Source organism: Bos mutus, chromosome 14 (genome assembly GCF_027580195.1).
Source record: "Bos mutus isolate GX-2022 chromosome 14, NWIPB_WYAK_1.1, whole genome shotgun sequence".
Lineage (NCBI taxonomy): Eukaryota > Metazoa > Chordata > Mammalia > Artiodactyla > Bovidae > Bos > Bos mutus.
The window spans coordinates 71,455,878-71,474,319 of NC_091630.1; the positions used below are offsets into that span (position 1 = coordinate 71,455,878).

Below are 18,442 nucleotides of genomic sequence, written 5' to 3' on the forward strand. Positions count from 1 at the left end.
ACTTTAGATTGAAGGTCTCCCTTGTGGCTCAGCTGGTTAAGAATCCACCTGCAATGCAGGAGACCTGGTTTCGATCCCTGGTTTGGGAAGATCCCCTGGAGAAGGGAAAGACTACCCACTCCAGTATTCTGGCCTGGAGAATTCCATGGACTCTACAGTTCATGGGGTCACAGCGTCGGACATGACTGAGTGACTTTCACATTAGATTGAATAAGCTTCCTGGCTTTCTTAAGACTTACAAGAAAGCTCTCCATCCTCTCCACCCATATGGACAGAAGAGCCCGGTGGGCTACAGTCCATGGGGTCACAAAGCATTGGACACGACTGAGCACACACATATATGGTCTCTAACGAAGAGGAACTAAAGAGCCCCTTGATGAAAGGGAAAGAGGAGAGTGAAAAAGTTGGCTTAAAACTCAACATTCAGAAAACTAAGATCATGGCATCACTTCATGGCAAATAGATGGGGAAACAATGGAAGCAGTGAGAGACTTTATTATTGGGGGCTCCAAAATCACTACAGATGGTGACTGCAGCCATGAAATTAAAAGACGCTTGCTCCTTGGAGGAAAGCTATGACCAACCTAGACAGCACATTAAAAAGCAGAGACATTACTTTGCCAACAAAGGTCTGTCTAGTCAAAGCTGTGGTTTTTCCAGTAGTCATGTATGGATGTGAGAGTTGGACTATAAAAAAAGCTGACTGCCGAAGAATTGATGCTTTTGAACTGTGGTGTTGGAGAAGACTCTTGAGAGTCCCTTGGATTGCAAGGAAATCAGTCCTGAATATTCATTGGAAGTACTGATGATGAAGGTGAAACTCCAATATTTTGCCCACCTGATGGCGAAGAACCGACTCATTGGAAAAGACTCTGATGTGGGAAAGGTTGAAGGCAGGAGGAGAAGGGGATGACAGAGGATAAGATGACTGGATGGCATCACTAACTCAATGGACATGAGTTTGAGTAAGCTCTGGGAGTTGGTGATGGATAGAGAGGCCTGGCGTGCTGCAGTCCATGGGGTCACAAAGAGTAGGACACGATTGAGCGACTAAACAAACTAACTACCTGTTATCAATCAGTCTTTCCTGAAAAATTAGTAGCCAATTTCAGGATGGAGAAAGAGAAGTATCAGTCTCTCAGTCGTGTCCAGCTCCTGACAGCTCCTGCCTGGTTCCTCTGTCCACGTGGGTTTGGCCAAAGGTCTGCGTGGCTATCACTACCAGCCTGGCTGTGTCTTCACTCACATACTGCACCCCTAGGATCGATGGAATGGTGACGTGTGGACCCTGGAGGCCTAGAAGAGTTCAGCCAGACTTGGGGAGAAAGCACCACTTAACTTTCTGGGAGTGGGGCCATGTTTTTAGACAGACTCAGACCTTGGCATAGGAGTTTCTCCTGTTCACTTTTTGCTGAGTCAGTATCGAATCATTAGCTGGGATTGTGTTGCTGGCAGGGTTGTGTGTGTTTCCTCTTGCTGCCCCACTGACTGCAACCAAGTTAATCACAGTCACCACCCCTCCTGTTTATGCAGTATTCTGCTTGTACTTTTACAAAGTTCCTTCATTTTTCTTCTTTTTGTTGTCATTGTTTTTTTCTGTTGAAGCCTCTTAATAATTCCACGACATAGGCATTCTTGTCTTTACTGAGGAAACCGAGGTTCAGAGAAATTAAATGACTTACTTAAGATATTACACCCTTTAAGTGACCAAACTGGAATGCTGATAAGACATCTTCAGACTCTGAATTTCTCCTCCTGTGCCAAGTGTGGTGTTCACTCAGGCTGCTTTCAGGTGACTTCTTGCTGAAGACTTTTTTCCTTTTGCTTTTTTAAAGTTTAGCTTGGTTAGGATGTTTCTGGATATAGAAAATTAAAAATTTATATGGCTTGGGGTTTGTTGAGCTTCCTGAATCTGTACATTGATGTGTTTTTTTTTTTTTTTGGCCAAATTTGGGGAGTTTTCAGCCATAATTTTTTCAAAAACTGTGTGCGTTTTGTTTTGTTTCATCTCAAACTCCTATGACATGACTTTTAGAGATTTTCTTGTCTCATAGGACTGTTTTTATCCCCTTTTTTCCCTCCAGTGTTTCCATTGGATATATTATTAATCTATCTTCAAGTATGCTTGTTTAATTCCTTTGTGGTTCAAAAAAATGTTTGCGTGATTTTTATTCTTTCAAAGTCGCTAGAGATGTTTCCCTGCATGGCCTAGAAATGGTTTAATTTGGTAAATGTTGGGTATAACCTGACAAGTGTGGATATCCTGCCATTTTGATGGTGGAATGTTCGCTAAGTATCAGGTACTTGCTGTTTATTCTGTATCCTTTCTTATTCCACAGCAGATCATCCCCTCAGTTCCTCAGGTAATTCACCACCTGGTGAAACTTTCAGTTCAGGTTTTTCCTCAGGTTTCTCCTTGCTTTTTCTTTGCATCTCCTGTTTCTTTGCTGAGATTTTATCTTTTCATTTGTTTCAAGTGTGTCTGCCCTTACTTTGCAGAACATGGTTAAAGTCTTTTTGTGATAAGACTGTCATCTTGAAGTTGTAGTCTATTGATTTTTATTTTCCATTGCAAATTGGCTTTTTCCTGGGTTCTTCCTATGCTGCGTGATTGCTGTGAGATGTTGGGGCCCTGCTTGCGTCCTGAAGGGAACGTGGGTATTTTTGTTTTGGTGGGTGGTCTGCACCACGGCTCTGTGGCATCTGCTGTGGACCGGGCTGCACTGCTGGTTTCTGAGTCTGCGGTGCTCCTTGGGCCATCCCGTGGGTGCCTTCCTGGAGCTCAGTTGCTGGAGCCCATGGCTTGCCGCTCAGGATCTGTCCCTCCATGCTCGTTCCACAGAGAGCCCAGGTCAAGTACCACTTCAGCAAGCCACTGTCTTCCCCTCTGTCCTTTCTACAGTCTCCCCAGCACTGTCCAGGGGCCTGCCTTCCCTGTCTCTCCACAGCAAAGCCAGGGTTTGAGTTCCCTGCTGTGTGTCTGTGTATGGGACTGTTGGTCAGAGGACAGAGAGGGGGAATCAAAGTGATGGGGACTGGCCCTGTGCTTGTGGGACTGGCCGCTTGGGTCCCTTGGTGTCCTGGTCTTGAATGACTGCCGTCATGGTGCTGTTTCATAGAGGTACTGCCCGGGGGCTGGGGGCTGGGAGAAAGGAGAAAAAAGAACAAGCCCAGAGGACCTCCTCTCCCACCCTTTCATGATGTTCAGAGGAACTTGGATTTCAGATCTCCTTCCCAAATCCACCTTCTATAATTTACTTTTCAGACCATTAGATAGCTGCTGCCTGCCTTGTATGTAGGATTTATAGTTGGATTCAGTAGGGGTGACAGGGGATGGGTTATTTGTGCTTACTCCATCTTTTCCAGAATAAGAACTCCTCATGTTTTTAAAAAGCATAAACCAATTCATGTCAGTCATCTGCTCAAGTCAAGTCAAGTCATCCTGAACTTTTTGCATGACCTTTACTCTGGCATTAATTTTGCACCTCTCTGCTCTTGGCTCATTCTGTCCGTTGATTCCACCCTGCTCTAAGATTTGGCCTTAACTGCCTTCTCTGGAAAGCACTCCTCCAAGACCTTCAGACGATTGCCTTCTTACTGTGTGGGTCTGAAGTGAAATGCTATTTCAGAGAGGCCCTCCTTCGCCCTTACCTCTGAGGTCAGTTGTTGTCTCTATTTATGATTTCAGGTTGCTGTTCAGTTGCTAAGTCGTGTCTGACTCTTGCGACCCCATGGGCTGTCACCTGCCATTCTCCTCTGTCCGTGGGATTTCCCAGGTGAGAGTGCTCTTCGTAGCTCGGTCGGTGGAGTCTGCCGGCAGTGCAGGAGACCCGGGTTCAACCCCTGGGTCGGGAAGATCCCCTGGAGAAGGGAATGGCCACACACTCCAGTGTTCTTGCCTGGAGAATCCCATGGACAGAGGAGCCTGGTGGGCTACAGTCTATGGGGTTGCAAGAGTTGGACACGACTGAGCGACTAAGCACACACCCAGCATAATACTGGAGTGGGTTTTCATTTCCTTCTCCAGGGGACCTTCCTGACCCAGGGATCAAACACACATTTCCTGCATTGGCATGCAGGTTCTTTACCACTGAGCCACCTGGGAAGCCCAAGATTTCAGGAGATGCACTTAATTAAAAAAAAAAATTGTTATCATGCGTGTCTTGTTCTCTGCCTCAAGTCCTAGCCCACATCCCACACTAGCCATCTCTGTGGCAGCCAGATTTATGCAGGGTGACTTGACGGCACCTCAGCTTAACTCTGCTGGGTAGCTCTTGATTTCTGGAATGTTCTGAGGGTCTTCTCTGAGGCTGAAGCATGGGTGCTCACCCTGCCCAGGGCCTGCAGCGAGTGTGGGGTGTTGACTTTTTGCAGGGAAGCCTGAGCTGGGCGGTGGGGGCTGCTCGACAAGTAACCCCTGTCCTCCGCTGACCTGCTCCCCTCGGTGTCCCCTCCCCAGACGCCCACTCCCACCCCACCCTCTTCTCAGTCTCAGCTTCCTGGGCGGTGGGGGCCCAGGCTGAGGCAACATTCTAAGTGACTTTAAAAAGATCTCTTAGAAAACACGTTAAGTGTAAGCAACATGTACAGAAAGGCTAAAGCAGAGACATCACTTTGCCAACAAAGGTGCGTCTAGTCAAAGCTCTGGTTTTCCCTGTAGTCATGTATGAATGTGAGGGTTGGACTATAAAGAAGGCTGAGTGCCAAAGAATTGACGTTTTCGAACTTTGGTGCTGGAAAAGAAGACTCTTGAGAGTCCCTTGGACTGCACGGAGATCCAACCAGTCAGTCGTAAAGGAAATCAGTCCTGAATACTCATTGGAAGGACTGATGCTGAAGCTGAAGCTATAATACTTTGGCCACCTGATGCGAAGAGCCGACTCATTGGAAAAGACCCTGATCTGGGAAAGACTGAGGGCAAGAGGAGAAGGGGGTGACAGAGGATGAGATGATGGGATGGCATCACTGACTCAGTGGACCTGAGTCTGAGCACACTCTGGGAGATGGTGAAGGACAGGGAAGCCTGGAGTGCTGCAGTCCATAGGATCACAGAGTTGGACATGACTTAGCAAACCAACCACACAGGTTTGTCAAAGCTTTACATTTTGCTGTATTTGCTTCTGTTTTTCTAATTTAAAGAAAGAAAAATGAAACTGTTAAAGCTGTGCATGCTCCTCTGTGACCCTATTCTCTTTCTCCCTCACGGAGAGTGACTACTACCATCCAGTTGACTATTATCAGCAGTACCGAGTAATTTTAAGTATTTTAAACTTGATATAAATGTATACTGTAATTTCCTCCTGCCATGAGCTGTTCGCTCAGCCTTGTTAACGTGAGACCTAGCCTGCAGTGAGGTCTGGAGTTCTTAATTCATCCTCACTTACATATGTATATGCTTCCAGTGTGTGGCTGTTACAGATTTACTTACTGTTACTTTACATTCGTGGATCTGCTTCTGGGTTGGTTTTCCTTCCCTGATGTGTTTATCTCTCCTCCACTGCTGTGGGCCTTCATTATTACAGCTTTATGGCAGTTCTTGATATCTGGCTGGTCAGATCCCTTCCAAAACCTTTCTCGTTGTTTCACATGTTCTCGGCCTTTGATCTTATATATGGATTTTAGAAGCAGTGTATCAAGTTTGACCAAAACCAGAACTCTGTTGAGATTTTTTACTGAGTTGCATTAAATTTGTATAAACCAGGAAAGAAGTGTGTGCGTGCTGAGTTGCTTTAGTCGCGTCTGATTCTTTGTGACCCTGTGAACTGTAGCCTGCCAGTCTGTGCCATCCATGGGATTTTGCAGGCAAGACTACTGGAATGGAAAAGGAATGAGTCCTTTAAAAATACCAAGCTTTCCTACTCTTGAACATAAAACATCTCTTTAATGTCATTCCATAAAACTTTAGAATTTTTTCCATTAATGTCCTGTATACATTTTGTTAGAGTTACCCCTAGGTGCATTGCTATTGTGGATATATTTTTAAAAAAATGTATTCTATTATTGTTTTTAGTTGATATATAGGAATACTATTATTGATTTTGTGTGTGGATATATGTCTTAAATCTGTATTCAGCAACCTTTTTGAACCCATTTTTCCTTATTTTATGAAATATGACTAAATTTTTTTTTTCACTTTTAATTCCCCTTATCTTTCCCGGCTTACTCCCCCTCATAGGAATTTGGGGTCCGTGAAAGCGGAGACCCTGCTTCTCTTGTTGATTTCCGTATCCCAAGTGCTTAGAATAGCACCTGACACGGGACAGGGACTCAGTAGGTATTTATATGAATTAAAAAGTAGAGCTGTCCTTCTCGTGGACAGTGGAAATGGTGCATCCTCAGTCTGTAGACGTGGCCGCGCCCGTGTTGCTCGCTGTGTGGGCCGTGCTGCTCTTTCCGCCTGGCAGCCTCATCCGGCCCTCGACTGCACTTCAGCTTCCTCTCGGCTGCTGGGCCTTTGCTGCCCAACCCCTCTCCCCGTGCCCTGACCAGGCAGATGGATCTAAAGCTCTGCTCTGATCTCAGTTCTTCCAGGTAGCTTTCCTGGGCTTCCTTGTACTCCAGAAAGATGGATTCCGAAAAATGAACAGCAAACCAACAAACAAAGGAAAAATAAAACCAAAAAGCACACAAGAGTTAACAGTGAATTATACACTCAAGCCCCAGGTTAAAGCTTAAGAGAATCATCCACAGTGATACAGGAAGATACACAGAGTAAGTGACATGATGGTGGAACACAGCACTGTGGCAGTTTGGGAAAGGGAATTAATTTATGAGTAAAAGATAGAAAACGAAGATCCACCAACATCTCATACTGCCAACAGTTAGGAGGAACAGAAACCCTGGATCAAGCCGCCCCCGCAATCAGACACTGAGTCAGAAAAAAATAGAGGCCAAAAAAAGTGTTATATTCTGACATCCATCATTTCTGTGCAGTTATATCTAACAACTATATTCTACAAGTGAAAACAACACAGATTTGAGTCTTGTCTTTTCTGCTTAAAAAGAAAAATAATCACTTGAGTTTTCCACCTCTGATAAATGTTTTATGAATTCCCCTTTCTGATGAAAGATTTTGCTGTGATTAAAGATTTTATGAAGTTATGACAAGGGTGGAATAGATCTTCATTCTCGAAAGCGCAATTTTCCTGTGGGCTGAGTGAAGAGCCCTCTCGTAGGCAGCTGTCAGAGCTCATGAACATTTTTCCAAGTGCTGCACCTCTGGGAGGACATCCCCACCCACAGAACCCACAACCAACCGCAGCCACGTCGGGTGACATCTCCTGGTGCACGGCTGGATGATCCAGCCGCTGCTGCCCTTCTTCCCGTGAGAGTAGCTGCACGCAGTTGGTGTGTATTTTGAAAATGTGGTGTTTCACCCGTGCCAGGTGGCCTTTGGGTGATGCCAGTCTCTGTGTGTGTGTGTGTGTGTGAACCGCTGGGCAAGTCACGGCGCCCTCGCCACCTCAGTTCCCTTCTCTGGGAAGGACGGAGGTCGCGGCCTGGACAGGAACACACGTCTTGGTCTGCTGTGAGCTCTGCAGGATTTCCAGCTCTAGGTGTGGACGGTCTCAGCCACCCGCCAGCATCTCTTGCCATCTCCTGAGCCGCCCTCCCCTCTCCCCTCAGTGGGTCTCGGGAGGACGACCTCCCCGGGCTCTTGTACGAGATAACCACGTGCGGGCAGCCCGGCACCTGTGGCTGTGCGTCCTGTCTCCCCTTCGCTTAACCACCAGCGAAACCTTACATCACCACACTTGGAGAAGCACCTCTGAGAGTTCCGATGCCCTTTGGAAGGTCACATGTTGAAGTAAGGCTCAGCTGAAAATGACCCGGAGCACAGATCCTTTTCCGAGTCTTCTCTTTTTTTCCTTCTGTGAAAATCCAGCTGCTCTTTTCCTCCAGGAGGGAGAACGGCCCAGCCTCTGTTGCTGGCTACCCTATCTGCTCCTGTCTCGGGCCTGGGTGTCCCGGATTCCATGAGCGGATGCTTCTCGATCAGCTGTCACACGCCAGCTGTGACACTTGGCATTTGAGATGCTGTGTTAGTTTTAAGCAAGCATTCGACCATAACGGGGCCCTGACAAATGGAAGCCAACACAAACCGCAGCGTGCGTGGCTGGACTTCTCTTTTACGCATGTAGCTAGTGAGCATGTACCGTCATTTCCCAGACCCCCAGGCCCCACCCGACCCCCCCATACCATGGTGATTGTCCCCATTGTCCCCGAAAGCCCCGAGCTTTCTGGGTCCTGCTCCTCCCTGAGTGGGAAGGAAGCGAGTCAGTAGACGGAAGGGAGACATCATCCCCTTCCAGGGCTCGTCGTCTTATTTGGGATGGGAAGTCTCTAGAAGCCGATCACTTGGTGGACCTTCGTCCAGTGGCCACCCCCCTCGGGGCCTAGGGTGGTCGGCACCTGGTTTCTGCAGCTTTACCATCTGTAGTAGTGAAAGCAGGAAGGTTTCAGGTGGGTGGTGAGTGACCTCATGGTGTCATCCACAGTTCTGGAGGGACTGAGGGACGGTCCCCGTGAGGACTCTTGGTCAATGTGTGTGCAGCGTGGACACGGTTCTCTGTGGACATGGCTCTCTGTGTACCCCTGCTCAGTACCCAACCTGGCACCCACAGAAATCCCGGACCATGACGCTGTGGTCGTTTATTGACCACCACCATATGCCGAGTGCTTTCCCGTTGGGTCAGGCGTCCTGGTGGTCATGTGTGAGGCTTGGAGAACTCAAGGTCCCTTCCCAAGGTCACCTGATGTGTAAAGGGCACAGGTGGGTTATAAGCATGTGCCCCAGGATCAAGGAGGCCTCCTGTGCAGACCCACTGTGTAGAATTCACAGTCAGTTCAGAATGAGTCTTCTCCGTAAGCCTTTGTGTCTGGGGGGCACGACGTTTTGATAAACCGCACCTCTGACGTGCCCCAGAACCGTCAGATCTTTGGGGAGGGGAGGCAGAGTCACTGTGCTCTTTGTCAGAAGATGCTGACCTGGGCTCTGTCTCTCGCTGCAGCACCCGGCAATGCCACCTGCTCCTGGACGTCTTCAACGCCACGGAGCACGAGCTGAGCGTCCGCGCCCGGAGCGACGAGGAGCTCATCCTGCACGCAGGCGAGTGCCAGCGGTAAGTGTCCCCGGGCCCCGGCCCTGCTGTCACCACCCGTGGGGGAGCAGAGTCAGGCTGGCCCCTGAGACCCTGGGGCTGGGCAGTCTGGTCCCCCTCTCAGAGACACTGTGGTCCTTATTCAGGTTCAGGGAAAGGACGGGAGTGGTCGTAAGGTCAAGGGAGAGCCGGCCGATGTCCATCAAGCACCATGTCTAAGGACACCCAGACTCTGGGCAAGACCTTTCACTTTCAAATCCTTAGGAGAGCTGTATCGGGGGCACTGGGTGTCGATCTCAGGGATGTATATCAGCATCACTGGGAAGCTCCTCAGAGGACTTAATGCTGCAGCAGCCAGGCCAGGCTCAGGCCTTTGGGAGAGAGGCACCGCCACCCAAGCTCAGCCCACGGAGGCCAGTTTCTTACAAAAGTAAATGTGCACATACTCCACCTAGCTATCCCAACGCTAGTTGTTCAAGAAAAGTTAAAAAAAAAAAAAATGTTTACAAAAGACCTGTAAAGAATGTCCCAAGCCAAAAGCTAGAAAGAGCTTGGGTGTCCATATCCTTGGAGCAGGACTACCCAATGGTGGCATTTCCCTGGTGCAATATTACTCAGCAGGCAAAACCAGCGCACTCCTGACACAGCACCACAGTCGGGGTCAGGAAGCTCATGCTGAGCGCAGGTGCCTGACCCAGCATGGTTCCAGGCATCTGAGACCCCGGGACCAGCAAGACTCTGTTGAGATGACGGTAAAAGCAGAGCGTTGCTTCCGGAGAAGACGGGGTGGGCTTTGACCAGGAAGGGGCGCAGGGCATAGTCTGGGTGATGGTCGTGTTGTGTGACTCGATATTTGGGTGTGGGTTACACAGGTGTTTTGCCATTGTTAAGATTTAGCCAATGTGCACTTAAGATTTGTGCGTCCCACCCTTAAGTTGGTTTTGTATCAAAAGGAAAACTGTCGGCACGCGTGGAACTCTGCTGCTCGGAGGACTTGGGTGGTGTCTCGCGATAGCTGCGCTAGTCTCGGGAATGCCTAAAAAGTTAGATTCCCGGCAGAGGGCTGGGCAGGCGGACGGGGTGAGCTGATCAGAGTGAAGTGTTAGTTACGGGATATGTCATACAATGGGTGGAGAATGTTCTCTGAGGAATTCTTTCAACTCATAAGAAAACACTGGGAAGAAACGAGCAAACGAACGAGCAGCGGAGCCTGACGCTCCTCATCCCACCTCCCTTCCTCTTCCTCCTGTGGGGGTCTCCGTGTCTCCAGGACGTGGCATCGTCATGCCGCCCTTCACTACCGCGTCATCGTGTTTATTTACGGCCCCAGGAAGCACTGTTTTCAGAGGCGTCTGTTGATGACGTAAGTGGTTGCGCGTCGTGTATCTCTTTCTGTGTGCCCTTTAGTTGCTCTCGACAGCGTCATGCTTTGGAGCTGAGGTCCCGCCCTCCGACGGGTCCCGCCCTCCGACGGCGCCTTGTGCCCGGTTCCCACGAGCGCCCGTTCAACCATCTCGTGCTGATCCACACGAGGTCGCTCCCAGGGTGCGGCCGTCTGATGCCCCTATTGATGACCCAGGAATGCCCAGTCGTGTTCGCCGTCCGGGGCTGGTAGTCGGGAGGGCTTTACCGCCTAACCCTCGGGAGGAAGGACCCGCCCCGCCCGACAGCTCCTGTTCTCAGGGGTTCTTGCCGTGTGGCTGCGTGCGGGGACCAGGTGCTGCTGTGTGGAGGCTGTGGCGGTGAATGCTCTGGCTCTGGAGCGTAAGTACAGCTCTTTCCTGGGGCGCTGCCCCATCCTTGGGGTCAAGGCCACCAGCAGCCGCCTGGGCCACGTGCTGGTCTCCAAGTGGGGCAGGAGACCGTCTGCCTCGTCTAGACCTTTAGATGCGACCTGAGATCCCAGAGGGCACCATTCAGGTCGTCTCACGACACCAATAATAAGATCTGCTTTTAAAAAATGTACAGATCGCCTAGCCTGTTCTAAGGTTGACTCACGCCTGGCGGCGCCGGAAGTCTCAGCACTGTTAACGAGCCCATTCACAAACCAGCACAGTTCGTTCTTGTGCTTCCGGCTTCTTCCTTGTTAAGCTTTGTGCTTAAGTCCTCATTTCTCAATGCTCCTAACTCACACATTCTTTATTCATTCATAAAATATTCATTCAATAAATATCAGTGCTTCCAGAACATGCTCCGTGGAGCCTGCATCGGGATGAGTAAGTCAGGACCCTCCCTGGCCGGGGAATGATGACAGCTTGGCGAGGGTCTCGGGCAGCCAGGCTGTTTGGGGGTGGGGTACAGCCAAGCTCACGATGCCCTGTCTGTCTGGGGAGTCAGCTTGCCCCGGACCCACCAGCCCATGGGCGTCCTGTGTTGGCGGGACGCAGGAGTCCCCGTGCCTCCTCTCTAGAACTCTCCAGCCTTGCCTGGTTCTGACATGTGCTCCGTCTCCGTGGAGGGGTCCCGGGCCATTGGTCTGATGGAGCTGGTCTGGGGGAGGAAGCAGTGGTGGGTGGACCTTGCCTGGCAGCCGTGGGACACCCTGAGACTGAGCTGCGGTCCTCGTCCCTCCAGGCTGTATCTCCTCGGAGCCCCATACTCCCCCCATCCCCTGGAGTCCTGAGCTCAACCCCCGCCAGGCTCTTCCTGCATCGTGCAGAGCCAGCTCCAGCACAGCTCAGCGTCCTCGGGCACTGACACATGCTGCCCTTGGACAGGCTCGGCCACCCTGGGGTGGGCAGGGCAGGCCACCCGCCCCCCAGCGGTGAGCGGTCCTCAGACTCTGGTGTGATCGTTGAGCGTGGCACAGCCTCCCCTTCAGCAAGAAGCTGCCCCTGAAAGCCGTGTAGCCGTGAGGCTGCCCTTGGTGGAGCCCTGGCATCCTGGGGCACCTGGGGCATTGCACAGGAGAGGGGCCAGCTCCAGTTGGGCTGTGGGGGTGCCTGGGTCTCTCCCTTCTGGGTAGGAAGGTGTGCCCAGGACAAGCGTAACGCGTCCTCTGGAGTGCGGAGTGCAGTGTCCGAGCCCCGGCTGTTTGGAGCAGTTTCGGTGCTCTGTCCTCTTAGTACCCTCTCGCGAGAATGTCTGTCCACGGGTTACAGACAAGCAGGCTGAATCAGATCAGAGGGGACTCAGGTCTGCCTGACCGCGGCCGAGTGCTAGGATGGCTGCAGGAGTAAGGGAGCGGGTTTTGTCCCTGTGTCCTCCTTCTCTCTGTGCAGCCTGAGGCAAGCCGTGAGCAGCACTGATCCACTGTCCCGTCCAGGCGGGGAGGAGGGCCGGGGAGGGGCCATCTGGGCTCCGTCTTCCAGGGTGTTCAGGGTTCAAGCGTTTCCTGAGTGTCCGGTGAGGGGCATGAGGGACTGCCTCATAGGCTGAATATTTGAGCTTCTAAACTGGAAATAACACTCTTAATCCCTGTATTTCTTAGAGAGATCTCTTTTCATCGTGTCATTTAAAAGACAGCATTCTAGCAAACGGATGGAGCAAGTACCTTTCACCTTCCTCATCTCTTCCTGGGAAAGGTCCTTTGGAAATCAGTGACTCATCTCTGGTTCTGTGGCCTGGTTGATACATTAATTCTGTAATTAAGGGCCATTTGTTCACCTCACTTCCGCCTGACACGATTTGTGATGCTTGGTCTGCACCGATTACATTTCCTGGGGCTCCACGCGATCGGTCATGACCTTGAGAGTGTCCTCAGGACTTGGAGCTAGGTAGGTGCCTATAGTAACGTTCACTTCTCCCTGAGGGGTGTTGGAAAGAGGATCCCATTTTCACAGGCACTTTTGCCTTCTATCCTCATGCTCAGGGTTCAGGCACTGTGCTTGTTTCTGCCTCCTGTGAGCACAGTCACGGCCATGCTGTTGGTGGAAGCTGGAGCCCAGAGCTTCCCAGTTGACCTCTCCTCGGGAGTCACTACTCCTCTTTACGCTGTATCCCCAAGCCTGGGCGTCCCTCCGCCTCCAGTTTCAAAAGATGGCCAGAAACCATGGAACGCTTTCTGACTGAAACATCGTAAACTTCCTTAAGAAAATACAGTGTCCCCAGCAGCAAATTTACTGGAAGAATTAAGATATGATAATTATTGTGTTTTTGTTTAATTATCAAACCATTAAAATTAAATTTCATGACAACCCTCGTTTACTCATAAATCTATTTACCATGGCAGATGTTTTCTCAGCTCCCTCCCCAACCCCCCATCTCGTCCCACCCTCCCTTGCAGGGAACCTCCGCCTGCTCAGCAGCCCGGCATCGGCTAGTCTGGGCATCGCCTCCCTGGGGGCCCCACCGCTGTGTCTCTGGGAACAGATGAGCCCGTCACATGTCTGGACAGCACACCACGTGGGTCCTAGAGCGGCTTTCCTGCCAAAGGGGCGGAAGAAGCCCAGCAGGGTCCCCTGGGCCACTTCAGTGATGGAGCTGCAGGGAAGGGGCGTGTCCTTATTCTTTCTTTTAGTGGGAAACTTTCCTGTGGACACTTTGAACATATGCAGAAGGTGGCCATAAGAGGACCTCTCACCCTGCTTCTACACCAGGGACTCATGGGCAGTCTTCCCTGTCTCTCCCTCATCAGCTTCCCCATGTTCTTGTGTTATTTTGAAGCAGATTCAAGGCAACCTCTTATTTCATCTGTAAACATTTTAATTGTCAGCACTGGAGCGCTTTTTAAAATCCTAACTGCAATGACTTGGACTGTGAAGAAAGCTGAGTGCCGAAGAATTGATGCTTTTGAACTGTGGTGTTGGAGAAGACTCTTGAGAGTCCCTTGGACTGCAAGGAGATCCAAGCAGTCCATTCTGAAGGAGATCAGCCCTGGGATTTCTTTGGAAGGACTGATGCTAAAGCTGAAACTCCAGTACTTTGGCCACCTCATGCGAGGAGTTGACTCATTGGAAAAGACTCTGATGCTGGGTGGGATTGGGGGCAGGAGGAGAAGGGGACAACAGAGGATGAGATGGCTGAATGGCACCACTGACTCGATGGATGTGAGTTTGGGTGAACTCCTTGAGATGGTGATGGACAGGGAGGCCTGGCGTGCTGGGATTCATGGGGTCGCAAAGAGTCGGACACGACTGAGTGACTCAACTGAACTGAACTGAATGCCATACCATGTTTTAAAATGAACATCGTCAACCTTGGAGCCTTTTTTAAAAAACGTAACTGCAGTGCCGCCCCATGTTTAAAGACAAACAGTTCCTTCATACGAATGTGTACATTTCTAGTGACCTTGGTGTCATTTGCTTTTTAAACCTGCAATCAGAATTCACGAGGTCCATTAGCGTCCAGTCCGTTTTGAGTCTGTAGGTCCCTGTGCACCTCTCTCTCTCACTGTCCATGGGCCACATCAGGGCCCCCAGGTGGGGACGTGGCCGCTTGGGTGCCTCTGGTGGTGGTGACCTTGCTCCTGTGACTGACTTCTTTTTCTTTATTCCTCATTAAATCGGTAGTAAGCTCTAGAGGTTTCATCATATTGCGTGATTTTTTTTTTTTTTGCAAAGAATCTCCATCAGAAGGCATTGGTGTCTGGCTTATCTGCTTTCTGTGATGGAACCATTATTATTAGATCTTTTCCTCGTATCTCACCTTGCACCCCACACGCATGCCTTTTCATCCCCAGCAGATCAGTCAACATTAAGAAAACTCACTGACTCTTTTTCATAAGCTCAGGATGAAACACATAAGCATTTTTTGTCTGGGGTTTGGAAAATGACCAGATGAAGCAGTGCAGCGTTTTCTGTGTCTGTGTCTCTGTGCTCTAAGTCACCCCGCTCGTCGGATAATTAAGGCTCAGCAGCTGCTCAGGCAGACACATCGGGGGAACGCTGGTGCCGTTTGGGGCTCTCAGCGGCCCGGCGGGATGGGGAAGCCTTGCTGCCGCCTCTGGGAGCTGGCGTGGCCCTGGACCTGAGTGGCTCGGGGTCTGGCAGGACCAGGCTGCAGCCCCCAGGGGCGAGGCAGCGTCCTGGATGTCCACGGGAGCTGACGGGAGTGGAGGGAGTCCGGATCAGCCGGAGCAGCGTCTGTGTGTGTTTGCTGTACTCTGTGCTGCCCCCTCCAAAACCAGTGGAAGCTGGTCACTGTTTGTGTTTTTCCAGGGCAAGGCTTATTTTTCCCATCCGATTAACAGCTCACTGGAGCTTAGGATGGGAGAGGTGGGTGTTTCCTGTGCCCAAGTGCGGAGGGAGGTGGGAGTGGACTCGTCTGGGCCGGAACTTAGTGGACCTTGGATGCCAGGGTGGAAGGAAATGAGTCTTAGTACATTTTTAACGATGGACACATTTGAAGATGTCTGTGTCATTTGGGCTTTCCAGTTTTAACCTGCAGGACAAATGACAGCTTTACTGCTGGCTCAAAATCCTCCTGTGCGAGTCACGGTCAAAGCCACGTCTGTCCTTGGAGGGGAAGGGATGGTCACAAGAGAGTTCAAGGCACGAGAGTGTCAGATTGACCTTTTAGGAAGTATCTGGAAGAGGTGGTGGCTGGTGAGAGTCTGGGTGTGGGCAGGTGTCTGAGCTAGGGTTTGCACCAGGTCGTAGGAGGCCTGCTGCTGTGAGCACCCCCAACCCTCCGCCCTCTGCCGGCTCCATGGGTGGTTCTGCCTGTGAGTCGAGAGCTTCCGTCCTCTCCAGGCACTGGAGATGCAGGTGTTACAGGACAATGGCTCAGAGAACCCAGAGGGTGTTGGGAGGGAAAGGCCAGTCAGTGACTAGACAATCAAATAGGTCAAGGGCAAGGCTGAATGCTAGACCAGTGCAGAGGGGGCACCAGAGGAGGGTCAGAGCAGCCAACGGGAACCCGAGAGGTGGGGGCAGTCGGGTCACGGGGCAAAGGCTGCGAGTCTCTCAGTTGAGTGTAAAGAGAAGAGCACGTGCGCACGCCGTCTGTGCCCCCACCCCCCAGACCGGCTCCTCACCGGAGGCTGTTTTATTTGTTTCCTGCTTGCTGCCGTGTGTTCTGTGGGTGTGGACCAAGGTAGAAGGAAGTGTATCCATCACTGCAAAGTCCCCTGGGCTCCCCTGTTCATCCCTCCCTCCCCGCTGACCCCTGGTAACCAGTGGTCCTCTTCCTGCCTCCTTAGTTTTGCCTCTTCCAGAAGGTCACAGAGTGGGGAGCATACAGGATGTCGCCTTTTTGAGCTGACTTCTGTTGTTCAGTGACAACGCTGAAGGTTCTTCTCCACGTGTTTTCATGGCTTGATAGCTCATTTCTTTTTAGCACTGAGTGTCCATGAGCAGGGTTTTGTGTGGACATAAGTTTTCAGCTCCTTTGGGTGGATACCAAGAAGCATGACTGATGAGCATATACGGTTAAGAGTGTTTATTTTTGCCAGAATTGTCGTGCATTTTTAAAAGCCAAAAACAAAGCACCCCTTTCTGCCTCTTTCATCACCCAGTTCCCAATTGATGTGCTATAGAAGAAGGGAAAAAAAGAGAAAGAGGAAGTGCTGGAGGGAAACAGCACAGGGCCTGGCGGGGGCTTGGGGCGCCCTGCTGTGTTTGGGAGGGCCCCTCTGGACCCAGCCTGCGCATCTGCTCCTCATCCTGGGAGCTTCGGGCTTCCCTGCCCCCCTGCTGCTTCTCCACGTGTCCTCTGCATCTCGTGCTGTGACAGCCCTATTCCCTGGCACGTCTGTCTGCCCTGGGAGCCACCTCTGGGCGGGGGTCACGTTCTCATTGTCACCCTGCTGGCTCCCCGCCTAGGGCCTAGGAACTGAATTGGATCACTTTCTGTATCATTCAGTTTAGGCTGTTTCTCTGCAGTAACAAAAGACCTCGAATCTTAGTTGTTTAGTAAACAGAAAGGTTTGTTCCTGGTTCAGGTTCTGTGAGCACCACAGTTTAGCTTTGCTCCATTTTGCTTTCACTCGTGAGCCATGTGCTGGTTTGGAGGAGAGAAATAGGGAAAGGGACAGGCCACACAGCAGCTGGGGAGCTCTCTGCTTGGATGTGGCCCGTGTCTCTTCTGCATATTGCGTTAGTCAAGCGAGTCACAGGACAGCCTGGAGTCAAAGAGGGATTGGTGGGCAGTGCTGCAGGAAGGGCGCTGAGATGTGGACGGGGCTGCGGTCCAAGTATGTCCTCGGTGTCTAAGGGGAATGACCGCGCTTCTTTGTCTTCATCTTTGATTTTTGCTGTCTGTAAAAGATGGCTGCTTTTGTCCCATATGAACGTATAACGTGACGGTTGACTCTGCATTCTTTTGTTCTCCACATCGTTTCAGAAGGTGTTACCAGAATCCCCATCATGTCCTAAGCGCCACACTGGTGCCTTGCGGGAAGGGGCACACAGACATACCCACGCTGCCTGGCGTGATGCGCATGTGTGCTCGGCGTGGAAATAAACCCCTGGTTGTCTCAGTCGGGCTTAACTGGGCAGCTGTGGTCAGACTCAGGCCACTGGCTGAGAGCCCAGCCTCTGCGCTCAGGCTTCGGGAACACGGGGACCAGAAAGGGATGGGTGTGTGAAACCTGGCGGGGCTGGGCATCACACTGCCAGCCTTACACACTTGCTTATGGAGCCGCAGCAGCCTGCAGTGAGGGCACCCCGAGTCCATCTGATAAAGAGGGGGCTGAAACCATGGCCGCCCTGTCCCCCATTGGAGAAGTTCGGGCAGGTAGGGCCAGAGGCCTCGCATGTCCTGCCCCATGCGCAGGCGTCCAGTGAGGACTGGATGCAGGGCACCTGGTGTCTGGTCTGCTGCTCTGGCGTCACCTGGCACGACCTCGCCCCATGTTCAGCTCCCCTCTAGGACGAGATGGTCAAGCCAGGGCCCGCATCCCTCTGCCCTGGAACCCTCGCCTCTTAATGCGGAGCCTGGCCTGGAGGGAGCGCTTCTGTGTACTGGCCAGAGTCAGCCTCTTATTAGCATCCTGTTCAGTTCATTCGTTTTTTGTTTTTTTTTTTTCTTTCTCCTAGAATTGATATGTTCCAGGGACCTTTTTCTCTTTAAAAATGTCCATCCAGGATAACTCAGGCTGTCGTGCTGGGAGGCCCCCAGGACGCTGGGCAGCCTTGCTTCCTTCGTGGCTGTGTGACAGTGGTTAGGTTAGAGGAAATTTTTTCATTTCCAATTAATCATTTTCCGTGAACCTGTTCTGCATTCGGCACACAGCAGGCTCCCTGCTTAGCATGTAGCTGCCTCGCTCCCCCTGGACTCCTCTCTCTTTTCTGTAAGTGATTGCATTGTTTGTGTTTGCACCGTGTGTTTTGGAGATGCTTCTGGAAGAAGGAGCAGAGATTCTGGTTGCTGAATGCTAATGGACACCTTGTGAGGGGCAGGGGGCACAGCTCCTGGAGATCAGGAGGCCAAGCTGCTTTGCTCTGGGAACCTTTGTTTTT

The 18,442-nt window shown here is 51.2% G+C and overlaps 1 protein-coding gene across 5 annotated transcripts in view; it reads left to right on the forward strand.

Annotated features, from left to right (window-relative positions):
• The window catches only part of TRAPPC9 (trafficking protein particle complex subunit 9), a 386,772-nt gene that overhangs the window by 234,632 nt on the left and 133,698 nt on the right, over positions 1-18,442 (forward strand). For all 5 annotated transcript variants that reach the window (XM_070382719.1, XM_070382718.1, XM_070382722.1 and 2 more), the window contains one exon: positions 9,012-9,122. In XM_070382719.1, the coding sequence (XP_070238820.1) occupies positions 9,012-9,122 (111 nt within the window). The remainder of the gene's footprint in view (positions 1-9,011; positions 9,123-18,442) is intronic.